This window comes from Halichoeres trimaculatus, unplaced genomic scaffold, assembly GCF_033239565.1.
Source record: "Halichoeres trimaculatus isolate MK-OKI-2021-1 unplaced genomic scaffold, fHalTri1.1 fHalTri1_scaffold_6, whole genome shotgun sequence".
In the NCBI taxonomy this organism is placed as follows: Eukaryota; Metazoa; Chordata; class Actinopteri; order Labriformes; family Labridae; genus Halichoeres; species Halichoeres trimaculatus.
Window position 1 is genome coordinate 34,235,927 of NW_027437184.1, and position 16,575 is coordinate 34,252,501.

Sequence of the window (16,575 nt, forward strand, 5' to 3'; positions counted from 1 at the left end):
GGACTTCAGCAATTAAACTACAGATGGTAGTTACAGAGATTCTCAAGGCAAACTCTGATATCATCTCAAATCAAAGTCTGAACCGATTATTTAATTTCTACTCCCTGAGGAATTGGTGAAATTAATTAAGCTAGAAAATAAAAATAACCTCCACAATTTAGAGCAATGATGGACTTTTATTTTGAAAAACAGTTTGACCCGGAAGTTGTTAACTTAAATCGCCTTTGATTGGCTGACAGAGACCGCGGCCCCGAGACTCAAAACAAACCGAAACATGAGTTCATTTCTACCCGCGGTGGCTCAACAACTTTTCAGAGATATCCAGAAAACATATCAAGAAACGTCTCAGAGTAAGTAGAGAGAGCTTGAAGGTTTTATTCCTGACACTTTATACCTGGTATTTAGTTAATGAAGAGCAGCGGAGACAGTAGTTTAAGCAGAATGTTAATGCAACAGCTAACGGAGCTAATATAACGTTTCAACAGGAGGGGAGGGTTAAGGTCTACCTGCCAGAGATAGACTACAGATGTTATTGTCATTACCAGCTCTTTATTTAATGAACATTCACTGTTTGTTTGATAAATCAACTCACTGCTACCTCGTTTCATAAAGGTGCATTCTTGTGTGCGGGCGGTAGGGGGTGCTGCTTGAACACTCATCGCCAGAGTTCTTCTTTGCACTGTATTCTTCTTTTGCCTTGAACTTTTATTTTTAGTGGCTTTAAAGGCTATATTGATGCATTTCACTTAATTTAAGTATGGTGTAGATTTCATTTAATTCTGTAGTTTATTTAAAACTAATATTCTCTATTAAAGTCTATTCTATTAATCTATTAAAGTGAAACTTCAATAGATTCAGAACACTTAGAGTGAAATGGTAAATGTTTTAATGATAATTCAGCTGTGATGATTGTATCTTACTGATAACCCAAAAATCAGTGTCTTAACAAGTAAGAACCTAGTTAAATATTGTAAACTAAGGGTAAGACTTTAAAGGTCACTGTTGGTGAAGCTGGCTTTTCAGTAGCCACGTATACATGGACCCAATATTCTGCTTGCATTCAGATTATTTGCTCAAACAGAAAGAATGTAACCTTTGTATACACCTCATTCTGAAAGAAAAGCGCCTATCTGAATGGACATTTAATTGGTTTCCTAGGGGTGGAATATTCCTTTCCCCAAACTGATTGAGGTATCATGTATCCACTCAAACAGAAAGTTGTCAGGGTGCGTTCGTTCAGCGCATGCTCAGATATGACGTACGAAGCAACTAGAGACGCTCCTCAACTTCAAAAATGGCCGCAAGCCGTCAGCACTGGACGGGGATGGGTACCTTTCACATTTGAAACGATACGGTACCGATGCCCGGTACCTGGCAATAGGTACCAGTACTCAACAGTACCAATTTTCGGTACTTTTTTTGTGTTTATGTGGTAGAAAATATCAATTTGTTTAATAATAAAGTATAGATTTTTTCAATTTGTCAATTTATTCTTCAGTATATAACCTTGCAATGCTGTGTTTATGACCAGCATGGAAAATAACCTACTCTTCCACTGCCTCACAGTCACAAGGATGTGTTTAGGTACCTAAACATGGTACCTTTTGATGTTACATGAATCGATACCCGATACTTTTGACTGAATTCAGTTGGCACCTATAAAAGTACCTAATTTGGTACCCATCCCCACACTGGACTGCTGCGGAAAGTTTATTTTTGATCCAAACTTTGAAAGAAATGAACATAATTTCAAGACTGGACGGACGACAAACTCGCAATAGGGAGTATTGAAACACGGTAATAAACAAACTGTCGTCCTCCAGCTTTGATAAATCTCGTGAAGTTTACGTTTTTCTGCGCATGCTCCATTCACTATTCTGTTTGATTATAGCGGCGCATGTAGACCAGAGATTGGAATATTCCTTTCCATGTATACTAGTGTTTTCGGAAAAGTCGTTTGGAAAGATTCCATTCGTAATGATGAAAAACCCCTCATGTAACCGTGGCTATAGAGTGATGGATCAAAACAAAGTACTGGAAAGGGGGGTGAAAGGAAAAAAAAATAGCAATGTAGGTAGATATCGATGATCAATCATTGGGAAAAATCCACAGCATGAAGAGGTTTGTCAAGAAAAAACTCAATCAAAAACTTAATGAGGAGTGGACTGAGTCTGGAGTCAGAGCTTCAAGAGCCACCATGCACAGACGAATCAAAGATGTTAAATGTCGTCTGCTGTCATTAGTTCACTGTGTTTTCTGAAGTCCAGAGTCACCAGAGACATTAACCAGGACACTTTAGAGCTCTTCAGGCTTCATCTGCTGACAGGCTTTATGCAGAGGCTGATTCCATTTCCCAGCAGGACTTAGCCCACAGTGCCAAAAGAACCAGGAGCTGGTTTAAGGACCATGATGTTACTTTGCTTGATTGGCCAGTAAGCTCTCCAGACCTGGGTTTTCATTCACTGTAAGCTACAATCATCACAGTTAAAAGAAATACTTTTTTTATCATTATCATTAAAAAAAAAAAAATATATATATATATATATATATATATATATATATATATATATATATATATATATATACTTTTTTATTTCACTCTGTGTATACTAAGTCTGTACAGTAAACGAGTTTCACTTTTTCATTTAAACTTCTGTAATAAATAAACGTACTGAGATGCACCTGTACGTGCATCTTTCTTCAGCCATCTCTGACCGCGCTGCCATCTCTGGCCTCCTTACACACCTGCAGAGATGACAAAGGGAAATGATGGACAGTTTTCATAACTGACACATTACTGGAAGTGGCAATAAGCCAAACCTACAAAGCTTCTTGTTGTTGTGTTTACAGCAGACACTCTGGGTGACACAGTTGAAAAAGCTCAGGTGGTATGAAAAAAATATTACCAACTGTTGTGTTCCATTGTGTGTGTGTGTGTGTGTGTGTGTGTGTGTGTGTGTGTGTGTGTGTGTGTGTGTGTGTGTGTGTGTGTGTGTGTGTGTGTGTGTGTGTCATGACCTACAAACAAGAAATAAATGGAACTCAGCTGTGATATATTTAATTACAGTGCACCTGTGCTGTGAAACAGGCCTTTTGTGCCAGCTGACTCACTGAAGCCTAGTGGCACAAAGTCACAGAGCTCAGCCGTCTCTTCTCAGGCCAACGCAGGTTAGGGAACAAAGTGTTGAGGATGACAAAATTTACAAAACTTTAATAAGACAGTTAGGAAAGACAGGAGTAAAAGTTCTGTTTGCAGCATTGTGTAGTGAAATATTTGTTAAAACAGGAACCTCACCCTGTCGTACCTAATGTTCTGGTCTGTGGTGTTTTAGATAACTGATATTTTTAAGCTCTTAACAGTACGTAATAGACTAACTGCAGCAAACTGGAATCTCTGAACAACACTGGGCCATTGTTGGATCTCAGAGCGTCAGGGATATGATCCACTGTCTTGGTCCTGTATGGAAATGTTCAGCAGATTGTCCTGTGATTATATTAAAGACTGAATCAAAATTTTGTGTCTATCAAAAAAACTCCTGTCAGCACAGTTGTTCATGTAGTTATTATTTGATGAACACACTGAAGAACCTGTTTGGCTTCACTTCAGAGCAGGACGTTAATTGATATGATATGTAGGGATGGGGAGGTACTGGTATCAGTAACAGGTATGAGGCTGATGATCAGGCTCGTGCTGCGGTTTGACACCACAGCAGATACATGTCTGGTCCTGTTCAGACAACATGAATGAACCAGGGAGAGTTAACAGTTAAACTGTTTTATTTATCACTTCATTTAATTAAAAAAATACTTAAACTCTGTCAGTTGATAGTTTAATTTTTTGCTCTTTCGTAAAAAAAAAAAAAAAAATCACAAAATTCAGAGAGAGTTGTTTGTGTTTCATTTTGGACTTATGCTGCGTTCCATTTGTACTCAGAAGTTGGAATTTCTGAGTTCCGTGGAAACTAGGGATGGGTATTGAATAAGGTACTTTTATGCCTAATTCAGTCAAAAGTACCTGGTACTGATTCACGTAAAATCAAAAGGTACCATGTTTAGGTACCTAAATGCATCCTTGTGACTGTGAAGGTTTGGAAGAGTAGGCGTATTTCCATGCTGGACATGAACACAGCATTGCAAGGTTAAATATTGAAGACTAAATATGTTGAATTGAAAAAACATAAATTTCATTATTAAACAAATTGATGTTTTTTTACCACATAAACACAAAAAGTACTGAAAATTGGTACCATTGAGTACTGATACCGATTGCCAGGTACAGGGCATTGGTACTAACCTAACACGCCAGACGAACAGTTTCATATATCCACCATGGAAATAGTTCACTAGTCCATCTGGGTAGCAGCTTTTCTGATTTGTTTTCAGAGGCGGGACTTTAAAAAAAATCTGCAGCTGGTGATTGGACGACCGTTCTGATTAACGCACTCACCACGGACCAATCCACATCAAGTCATGGTATGACGTAGCTTATGTGAGCCGATGCTTCTAAGAAACAATAGATGAACAACTACTGAATCATGAGAAACAGCTGTGAAAAAGGCGTTAGACGACAGCTTCAGTTTTTATAAATTTAACTTAAGAATCAAAGGAACGCTGACAAGTATGAAAGTCTGCTGACGTCACGTCTGCTCCCACAGCTCCCGCCTCTCTTCCCTGATTGAGCCGGTCAGAATTTAGCCGAGTGAAATCGTTGGTCAACGGAGCCTGGCAAGATGGACCTGCAGGAGTTTAGAAACTGAATCAGGCAGGTCCATCTGCTCTGCAAGGTTACATTGGTACTGTATCATTTCAAATGTGAAAGGTGCCCATCCCTAGTGGGAACACCCTCTGAAGTCGTAGTTTCTGAGTTGTAAGTCGAAGCACCGACACCCTCCTGAGTTCCCAATAGGACATTTCAAGTTCGGGGGTGAACTGTCATTAAGCTCCTGTTGTATTCTTTTTATTTTAGAAATTCTGTCAAGTGTTTGTCACAATAAATCAGCCATATATAAAGTATTATTGGATGTTTATACAGAAATACTGCTGATAAGGCAAGTTTTTCTGACTTGACAACTGCAAGGCTGAACTTGGAGATGATGTCACTCCCTCTCTCAACTTCCCAATTCCCCAATTTTTGGGGTTCCGATTTCACTTAAATTGTTATTCTTCAGTATTTAGGATTTTAAGTTTTCTTTTTTAACACCAGACCATGTGAAAAAGTTAAATGATGATGTCTACGGACTTTATCAGGAGCCATATTTCCTCATAAAATGCACATCACATGAGTCAGAGAGAAACATTTCACCCTCTGCTGGAAAAAAGTGGATTTTTTTTCAGTCCAGTTTATAAACAAAGACTGAAATGAAGAATTTGAATTTGAAAAAAAAAGAAGTTTTTTTGGACAAAGAATCCTGATTTTGATATTGTCAAACAAAAAATCCAGATATTTTGATTTTTTTTCTCCCACCCCCATTGGTTTTAATGATCTATAAACATAAAACCAGTTTTCAGATTCTGGACTCTCATACAGAGGGGGCTCAAAAAGGGCTATAGGGGGAGTCTGGGTGTGTGCACATGTGTTTGATTTTACGCCATTCTTTGACGACTATCAGTAACAACACAAACAGCAGAGTGCCCCCTGCTGGGCATAAGAGATTTTAAAGTCATTTTTAGTCATACAGGTTGTCTGAGAGGGTGCTTTTGTTTTGAGCGAGGTATTTTTTGTCAATAAATTCTCTCATGTCAGCATTAATGCACATGTAACTGTTAAAATATCTAATTTAATGCTTGTAATGCTGGGATTTTTAACATATCTCACTGGAAAAAAGAACAGCTTTTAAAAACATGATGTGTTTCTGTCTTCCAGTTCCTGATGACCTGCTCATCGCGTAAGTATGAATCTTCTTCCGTCCATGTCGTGTTACTGCACATATTCATCACCAGCTCTGAATCCACTAAATTAATTTGGCTGTTGCTCATAAAACTTTTTGGCTGCGAGGCTTCTCAAAAATCCCCCTCAGTACCCCCCCCTGTCTGAGTCATGGTGTGGGTACAAAGGGCACAGGGCTGAGTCTGAGTGGGTATGAAGTGCAGGGATCACGCTCTGCATGATGAAGGGGGCATTCTTAAGGTCTGGATTTACCAAAGTGACGCGGAGACACCATGTCATCATAACTCTGCTCGGTGTCTGAGCGGAAACACTTCCTGGCACAGGGGCTTGACTTACAGAGAGTGAAGAGGTGCTCCCAGTCTGGATCACACGGCCATGTTCTGTCTGTTTGTCAGGGAGACTGGTTTGGAGGCTCTTCATCACACTCAGGAAATTAAAAGTAAACTTAGAGTTTCAGAAGGATCAAGTCTTGTAATTTCTCTCATTTCTGCCTCCCAGATCTCACTATGTTTTCTACACTTGTGTCAACGTTATTGAACAGTTTTTCTGACCTGATGGAAAGCAGGGTTCACCTTTTATTTCACAAAATCAGGCTGTTATTTTTCTTTTTAAGAACTTAACTTTTCTGAATGAAACACAAATCCTTGCTACCCTTAAATTGTGGATTCTTTTTTTAAAATAGTTATTTTTTATTTCACATTTTAAGGATTGTACAAGGCATTTGAGAACAGAAACAACAATGAAGCGCCTCCCTCGCTCAGAGGGGAAACAAAGTTAAACAATGCACATTCCATTTTCTCATCAACAAACATATAACCCATTTTTATTTTCATTTTTCTCCCTTTTTAAATAAAAATAATAATAATAATGATAAAAAAAGTACACAAGACAACATCACAAACAAGACAAGACACCAAACAACAAAAACAACAAAAACAAACAATAAAACAAAAAAATATAATAAATCAAAAATAATAATAATAAACAACATACTCACATTAAAATAACTAAAAACACAAATCAAACTTAATCACTCATTCACACCCACACATTCATGCAGTTATATTTAATTTAACTAAAATTTAAAATACATTGCAGTTAACTCAAACTAATAAAAACTAGAAAAGAAAACAAAAATGATAAGTAAACAAAAACTGTATCTTGTGTTCACAAAACTAACTGAAATGAATCAAAATTAAAGACAAAATGTTCTTTGTTATTGTTTTGACAATAATAGCCTTAAGGATTTAAATTAATTTGACACATTTTCCCAACCAATTTTAGACAGTTTTAGGCAGTTGTCAGCGCCGTACAGCACCATCACAGCGACGTACTGGGATGTGCTTGTTTACTGCACTGACTGGCTGTGCTCTGTGCTGCTACGAAACGTAGAGGAGCAATGAATCAGAGCATCTGAAATAGTTTAATTTCATGTGAGTCTGACTTTATTGTTACAAAGTCCAAGTTTCTAATTATTACAGCTCATATTATATTGTTCTACATAATTTATGTTAATATTATTTTGATTTAATTCATGTTAACATTATTTTATATAATTTATGTTTATATTTTTACATTAAGTTTATATTATTTTCTTGTGTTGAAGGCAGCAGCCAACAGTTCAGTATCAGCATTGACTGAGCAGTGAGCACTATGTTGGACTTGAAAATAAACACTATCACAAAATATTTACTCTGACCTCTTATGAAAAAACTAAAACTAAACTGAAACGAAACTAAAACTAAGCCTTGTTGCAAAAAATTAAAACTAAATAAAAACTAGAATGCCCGCTCTGAAAGTATTTAAAACTAAACTGTACTGGAAAAAGAATGTCAAAACTAACTAAAACTAAACTATAATGGAAAAAAAATGTCAAAACTAACTAAAACTAAACTATAATGGAAAAAAAAATGTCAAAACTAACTAAAACTAAACTATAATGACAAATCCAAAACTATTTTAACCGTGGTCTACATTTGGAGCTTCGTTATTTTTCCAGTTTTGTAACAGCAATTTCTTGTAAACTCGTGAGGAAAATATTAATTGCCATCCCATAGGGTATTTCATTTTTATCACATTTTGAAATAAGTATGTTTCTGGTGTAAATATAAATTTCTGTTTTACAAATATTAGAGAGCCATTTCTCAATGTCCAACCATGTCTTCTGTACTTTTTCATAATACCAAAAGGGAATGGATGAGGGAGTCACTTCTACCGCACTTAAAGCAAGTGGAAGGGGAAGATGAGTCACACTTATTAATTCTGTCCCTGCCTTAAATTGTGGATTCTAAAGCCTTAAATGATCAGGCTCCAGTCTGTATCTGTAAAATCTCTCTGTATTAGCCTGACTCCTGCTGCAGGTCTCAGCTCCTCTCGTGGTTCCTGACTCTGGACTCTCTGTCACATCTTTCAGGCTGAAGTTTGTCTTTGGCTCATGTGCGCTGCAGGCTCTGGACCTGGTTGACCAGCGCTCTGTCACCTGTGTGTCATCTCCTAGTGGACGCAAAGTGTTTCAGGTGGGTCATATCTCTATTACCTCTTTGACTTTACAAACTGAAGCCTCATTTTTTAACACTGCATCAAGAAAAACCCAGAGAGGACAGAGAAAAAGCCAAATCTTCTTTCCTCCTGTTTTCAAAGATAGACTCTCACTTAAACAATCAGAGGCCTCCTGTCTGCAGTGTTTTCCCCACACTCACGTCACCCTTCTGTCTTCAGCTGTCCCATCTAATCATGACAGAGAAAAGCCAAAGAGTCAGTGTTCACCCTGAGAAATGGACCTGAAGTCATAACCCGAGCACTGTGCGCTCTTTTTGTCTGTTCCTGACTTTGAAAGAACAGGAAGAGATAATGAAGTCTCCTTTTGTCCTGATGTCACAAACAGACCTCACTGGAGCGCAGTATAAAACATGTTTGTACATTTGCCTGTCAGGGCTGCTTTATCTTAGCAAAACAGTTTAAAGCTGAATCACTCATTAACTGCTCTAATATTTGAATATTGCTCTGTTTATTTGACTGTGAAGGTATTTGTGTGGTTGTAACCGTCTGTGTGATGTTTGTTTTTGTCTACTGCCCAGAGACTACAGATGTAAATGAGCTAACAGCTGACTCAGGTACAGTTAATGACTGTACACCAATGATTCAGTAAACAATAGCTCATGTGCAGGAGTTTTCTTACCCAACAAATCAAACCAATGAGCGCACACATTTTTAGTTCCACGAACAGAGAATAAATACTAACAGCTTTACAGGTTTTCTGTGTCAACAACATTTAACTGAGTTTATACTGTAAGTGAATAAAATGTAATTTGTCCCTGAGTCTGGATATTTCTGGGTATAATTATTATACAGAAACAGGTAAAATATTGCACACAATGGGACATTGATGTACTTTGTTCTAATAAATTAATAATTCAAGTAGGCCATCTAGTGTCTCAAAGTGGTTATAGCAATGGTTTAAGTTGTTTGGAAGCCTTCCGTAGTTATGAAGTCAACCATGAGCCTTTTAATTGCCTGTTAGCTTTTAAAAATTTGAATTCTTAGTATTTTTTACAAAGAGTTGATGTGATATGTTGCTGTGATGAAAGTTGAAATTCTATCATGAAGCAGAAGTTATACTGATGTATGCTAACTGCTAGCATATCAATGCATTTTTCCCATATACGTTAGCATCAAGCTTGTGCTATCTTATTATTCAAGTAACTATGATGAATTATACCATTTAGAATGTACTGAATATGAATCTCCTGAGAGAGAAATGTACATTTCTTTATGAAGTCAATTTCTGTAAAGGGTCAAGCTGAAAATCCTGAATCAGAGTTTTCTTAGGAAACATTATCTAATTGCTAAGCTAAGCTAATTGCTTTGGGGGCAGGTAAAATAAACTTCAGCTTCAGCCTGCTCCTTTTCAGACTACCATGTTGTTTTGTTGCTATTTCTTGCTCAGTAAATAAGTTTGTCTGAATAAACTTAAACCTAAACCTAAAAACCTAAGATAGCTGCAGCAGACTAGTCGACGTAAGACCCGGCGGCTCCAGCAATGTAAAGAATTGATAAAGGAATCGTTGAGCATGAAGGCTAACGATGGATTGAAACATTTCTTATCGATTCTCAACAGGAACTGGTTTTCGATTCCCATCCCTAGTCACAAGGATGCATTTAGGTACCTAAACATGGTACCTTTTGATTTTACGGGAATTGGTACCCGGTACTTTTGACAGAATTTGCTCAGTACCTATAAAAGTACCTAATTTGGTACCCATCCCTACATGTACCTGTGTTGTTTTTTTCTAAATTCTTATTCAGGCTCCTGACATTAGCCTCCTTTTCCTCACTATACAGATATAAAATCTGTTGAGCCCGTTAAGCCAGTGGTTCTCAGCTGATGGGTTGTAACCCTAAAGTGTGACATATACCTGTTTTCAGTTGGTCGCTGGGCAAAAAAAAAAATCTACAAAGTTTTGGGGAAAAAAAGATCTTTTATTCTGAAAGATTTTTGAAGCAGCAGAGTAGCGCTGATAATTCCCTGCAAATCTAGTTTATACACTTTGTTTCACATCGAAGAAAAAGACGTTATCATGGATTTAATGAGCATGGCATTTTGTAAGTTTGACAACAACATGAGATCTGGATTTTCTTCACTCAAGCACAAAGGAGGTTAAAACTCTTGGTGTTTGAAGCATGAAACCGTCAGAACTGGCCCACTGTGATAATCTGTACTATCTCTGTATTTTTCACCAAACAAATCTTGAACACTCTCCTGGATTTGGGCTGCAGCTCTTCATTAAGAGCTGGTGTTGGACCCTGAAGCCAAACCAGTTGAGACCTGCAGCATTAAACAAACATGTTAACATGATCTACTGGACGCTAAGCTCATCATCGTCTTCAGGCTGTGCTTCAAACACACAGACAGTGAAGTGTTTCCTTCAGATGTTTTCAGAACGCTTGTATAAGTCTTCCTGTTTGTCCTGGGTTGGACTCCAGCCTGTGGCCTGTTTCCTGCTCTATCCACTGTCCTTCCCAGACTGATCAAAGGCAGAAAAGCCCAAAAAATAACTTGGAAAAGAAAAATGTGGTATCTCTGTGATACCAAGTAAATAAAGAGCCAGTTTACTGAAGATATCCTCACTGATACTAATTCTTTGTTAAACACAAACGTATTCATAATTCAGGTTTGAGGTATATAACATCTATATCTTTATATGGTTGTATATTTTCAGTTCCAGTAAAATAATTCTTTCAGATTTACTTAATGGTTAAATAAATTATATGATTGTGTCAATTTTTAATCAGTTCTCTAAAATAAGTGTTACCTCTCTAGAGTTATTATAACTTCGCTGAGTTACACTTTAAAAATAACATGAACTAATGTTGGAGATGTCTTATTCATACATTCGCCTCTTTAAACCAGCTACCTGGATATTGCTGGTCATACTGTAAGGACTCTGCTTGTGATTTCTGTCTCTGGGGTCTGGTTGTGGTTTGAGGATTCCTCACCTCCTCCTTCTGATTCTCTGTGTTCTCTTTTTGGTGAGTTTTTAGTTGGTATTATTTATAATTTGTGAAGTTGCCAAAGTACCTTATTTGTTTTCTGAAAACATAGCAGCTCTCAGTATTTTGGTATTCTGCTGTAAAATCACAACATTCAGGCCCCAGTTGCACAACAGTGTTTCATCTGAAAAATGCTAAAACGCAGTTAAAAATAATCTGTGTTTACACACTGAGGGACACTGAGGGACTAAAAACGCTGTAGTACGCATGCCAGGCCTGTAGGTGGTGCTTTAACAGTCTTGTCCAGAAACAGCCTTTGGGAGATCTCCACCAAAGTAGAGTTGAGCTGATCATCTGGTGAATTGGGGAATACTAAGTGCAAAAGTAGAGCAACAGATGCTCATTTTGTAAAAGACAGTCAGCAGATTCAGCAGCACAAGCTCAACACGGTAGTTCGCGACGATCGTAACAACGGTACTGTCGTCCTGTTGTATGTGCTCACGCGAAGCAAAGTGTGAGGTCAGCGTTTACACTAAAAACTGCTTGAGGTTTTGGTTTACATGTGGCATACTGTTTACACTGCAATGTTGTCGGTAGCGTTTTAGAAAAATCCCACTCTGGAGGCCGTTTTCAAAAGTTTGTGTTTTAGGTTGGCTGAGACTGCGTTTCAGTGTAATAATGCCGAAACGCAACAATATTTTTGTTTTTCCCCCCAAAACCATTGTCCTGTTAACAGCCTGTCAGTAATCTTCTCTGCCATCATGCACCCAGCAGGGTGATGCTGAGTGCCGTGACCGAGCAGCAACACTTCGAGCAGTGCTGGGGAGGAAGGGGAACAGAGGGGGAGTGAGAGGAGCACACATAGAGAAGAGAAACTGAAACTTAACTATGGATCTCATCAAACAAGGACTGATCAATACCGATACCAACGCTGATATCAGTATATCAGTATTTTAGATCTATCTGCACATCACAGTGTCAGAGATGCTAGTCGGTGTCTCAAACTGGAATTTTATTTATGTCTTAAAGGGGACATATGCTGATACCTGATTTAATACTTACATTTAATATAATAAATTTGAAAACAAGACCTTTCACCCCCTGAATTTTCAAAAAATGAGATATTGTATTTTTTCTGATATCCTAGAACGAGATTTGATGCCTCTGAAAATAGGTCATTGCCAGTTGGCTGTGAGATTTCGACCGTTGTGACGACACGAGGATCCTTTCTTTTTATTGGAGTAATCTGATAAAGCAGCTCCTCCTCTGTGAAGTCAGTTAGTCACACAACCACCACCGAGGGATACACCCACCAAGAGCCGAGTATAAACGTATAAACTATACATGTTACAGTACCGCTTTGACTCACCACACTGAAGCGTCCTGAGATGATCTGTGTCCAGGTGGATTTTCTTCCTCCTGAGCTGGAGAACCATCCAAGGACGTATCCTACACTCTGCCATTTTATTAGTGCTATCAATGCCTTACGGTGAAGTTTTGGCAAACAGCAAACTCGCTCAGTCTGCCCCATCCAATATGGCGATTTTGTAAATGCTGCCGTGCTGCAAAAACTGCCCCCTGGCTCTACCCCCTCCGCCCCTCTGATAGAACTGACCAATCAGAGCACAAAGAGCTGTGACGTTGCGAGGTTACTGGAGGTCATTCTCCAAACGGAGCGTTTTAACGAGATCTTCAGAATGGCCTAAAATGAGGATATTGAGAACGCTATTGTGGGCAATGAAGGAACTAAATGACTTGTACTGAGGGCAGAAATGCTTTACAGGCATCCTAGTCTGGCATAGTGAAAAGGAGAAACAAGCATGAAGTGTTGATATCTGACTCATTTTCTGCCCTCAATGCAGTTATCACACATCTCAAAGTGGTCATGGTGTCAGCAATCCTCTCATCAATCTTTCTGCAGATTTCACATTTCCTCTTTGACAGTTCAACGTGCAGAGTGGTGTTGTAGTTAGCAGAGTGGTTATCGAAGGCCTGTGGCCCAGTGTTTCAGTCATATGTCTTTTTGGAGTTTATTTTTGTTAAAATGTCTTAATTTCTGAGTGTGTTACAAAGTTAGGATGATTCTGTATTTGATCTCTGGTCCCAGTAATCTGTCTGTTTTGTTATGTAGCATTTGAGGATTTTTTAAGTCATCTTTTCTATTCCTTTTTCTGGTTTTACCTGGAGGACAGGACGGTGGATAGAAGCTGTTGGTGAAGATGTCTTTTTTACGTGATTTAATCTTCTGGTCCAGGTGTTTTTGTTCCAGGTGTTTTAAATGAATGAAGCAATAATAAATCACTGAAGTCTGAGTTTTTATTTTAATTCGTCCTGATAAATGATGTCTAACACATAGATTCACTCCCTCTGATGAGCCAGTATAATGCTGGTGAAACTCTGCTCACTGTGTGTCAGAGCCACTGAGAGGTCGATACACACGGACTCTCTGACAACAAAGCAATAAAACAGTCTCTATATGTCATAGAGTGACTTGTGGTGGGAAAAAGGACGTAGTCCATTGAGCTTGTGGTCATTGTGACCCAAATTTCCTGTAAACTCCTTCAAGAACAAAACAAGTGTTTTATGGAAGGAACTAAAAAATACAATGCAGCTAAATAAAGAGGCGCGTTCTGCCCTGTTTGGACTTTTGATTGTTGCTGTTTTTATTCTTTTACATCATTTCCCTTCAGGCTGCCTGTGGTTTAATGGTTCAACAGAATTTATAAGAAATGATTGTATTAGTCCTCTGTGTTTATTCTCCTCTGTTCTGGGGAATGTCCTTTAAAAACATCATCTTGATTTGAGTTTTTTTTTTGTTTTTGGCTGTGACATTGAGTTGTCCAGTATGTACAAACAGTGATTTCTTTGTTTAGGATTAGAAAAGAAACATTCACTTGACAAATGATAATCAATCAAGGTAGATTATGTTTAAATGAATTAAGTAAATTGAATTGTAGATGAATAAGGGTACACTGATAACATTAGCTGAGATTGAATTTGGTCTTGAGCAGAAAATGAATGAATCAAAGTCTGATGTAAAATTGTTGCTGAAACTTTCAAGTGAAGACAGTTGTAATAATAGTTTCTAATCATTAGAGTTTTGTTTTCACAGACGCTGATGAATTTAAAATCTGATTATCAAAGGTAAAGGCCTGCCTGTAAATCTAGTCAGTGTCAAACGTTTCATGGAATAATTTTGCAAACAGAGCTAAAAGGAGAAGTTTCTGATCAGGCTGTTTGTGTTAAAATGTTTTGGAAATGTCACACTTCTCTCCCTCTGTGCTCTGCAACGTTCAAGCTGCTCTGCAACACCTCAGTTTCAACATCACTCATACGCAGGCGCTCACATTAGCTTGGGCTGAAGAGTAAAAAACAACAACAATTTTCTGATGAGTTAGACCAGGGGTGACCAAGCTCTTACAAGGAGGTCCACTTTTGATTTAGTGACAATGACAGAGGCCTGCGTCTCTTGCTGTCATTTTAATTAACCATGAAAGTAACATGTAAATGCTCTATCTGTTTACTATTTCTTGTAGTGATTTCTGTAAAAATCAGTCTCTCACTGTTAGGGATGGTAACCTGAGTAAGTACTTTTATAGGTACCAACCTTATTCAGTCAGTAGTACCGAGTACCAATTAAGTTAAAATCAAACGGTAACATGTATATGGGTCCCAAACGCATCCTTGTGACTATGAAAGAGTGTAAGAGAAGGTGATTTTCCTCGCTGGACATGAACACAACTGGGCACTGGTACTGTATCATTTCAAATGTGAAAAGAACCCATCCCTGCTCAGTGCTCAAACCTCCTTGTTCCATCATCACAGACTGATGAAATCAAAGCTCTCCTCTCCCTCTGTGTCTCTTTATACCAGATGATCAGTGGTCCGTTTTCTGCAGTGGTACCTGCTGCGTAAACATCAGCAAACTCTGCTTCTGACCAAAGAACATGTTCTCTATTAGGGGGCAATATAGAGAAAATATGTCTGCATGTTTTTATGTCAGGATCAGGATCTGGATTTGATCAGCAGGACTGTTTTTCATAGTCAGACTATTTTGACCTGAAAACAACATTTGGCCTAAAGGATTTCTTATTCTGTAATCTGAAATACTTTTTGCACTATTTTTGTCGTTTCTGGTCCATTTTATCATTTTAATCTGGTCTTGTGTCCTCTGATATATTTTTTCAACTCCCACATTTTCACATCATGATAAATCTATTCATCTAAAGACGTCAGCTGTTAGAGTTGTAGAGTTTCTGCAGAATGTTCAGAGCTTTAGCTCTGTGCTAGCCGCCTATGAACTGTCCAGATGTATTTTAGTGAGACCTCACAGATAGACTTTGGTTTAGTTTTTGAGCTTGAAAGAAAATATTAGTTTAGTTTAGTTTATTCTTTTATTGTTTCGCGGACAGTCCCCTTTGACTCACTATGCAGTAAAAGAGGCAGCTTTAGCCTGTACGGCTAATTCCTAGCTGTAGTCTTCGGCTAGTTGTAAAATAGGCAGCCTACAATCTAACCATTAAAAGTTAAGAAAATATGAATGTTCATGTAATATAGAACATGATCATTTCAGTGTTATAATCAAAGGGGACACATCATGCTGATCCCTGATTTAATACTTACATACAATATAATGAATTTGAAAACAAGACCTTTCACCCCCTGAATTTTCAAAAAATGAGATATTGTATTTTTTCTGATATCCTAGAACGAGATTTGATGCCTCTGAAAACAGGTCATTGCCAGTTGGCTGCGAGATTTCAACCGTTGTGACGACACGAGGATCCTTTCTTTTTATTGGAGTAATCTGATAAAGCAGCTCCTCCTCTGTGATGTCAGTTAGTCACACAACCGCCACCGAGGGATACACCCACCAAGAGCCGAGTATCCCCCCCTCAGATGCTGGATGCAGGGACTCTGCTTTGCTGAGCAGCTCAGCTTTACATGGTGAATTAGCAGTTAAAACACTGTAGTTTTAGCAGACGTCGTAATACTTGTGAGACTGTGATATTTGCATGTTTGTTCTGACATGCACTGTGAACCTGGACCACAGTAATGCTGCGGTAATAACATAGTGAGGAACTGACGGTAGAGGCGATCTTTAGACTACACTTTCAGCATGATGGATAAAACAGACAGAGAAAAGTGAAGGAGCAGGATGGAGCCCTGTTATAGAAATAGTTTATTGGCGAAGTCTG

The 16,575-nt window shown here is 38.2% G+C and overlaps 1 protein-coding gene across 1 annotated transcript in view; it reads left to right on the forward strand.

The window, feature by feature from the left end:
* Positions 1 to 236: 236 nt before the first annotated feature.
* zswim7 (zinc finger, SWIM-type containing 7) overlaps positions 237 to 16,575 on the forward strand; it is a 38,046-nt gene continuing 21,707 nt past the window's right edge. The window contains exons 1-3 of the mRNA XM_074672828.1: positions 237 to 350; positions 5,864 to 5,885; positions 8,301 to 8,403. Coding sequence (XP_074528929.1) covers positions 275 to 350; positions 5,864 to 5,885; positions 8,301 to 8,403 — 201 coding nt within the window. The 5' untranslated portion in view covers positions 237 to 274. The remainder of the gene's footprint in view (positions 351 to 5,863; positions 5,886 to 8,300; positions 8,404 to 16,575) is intronic.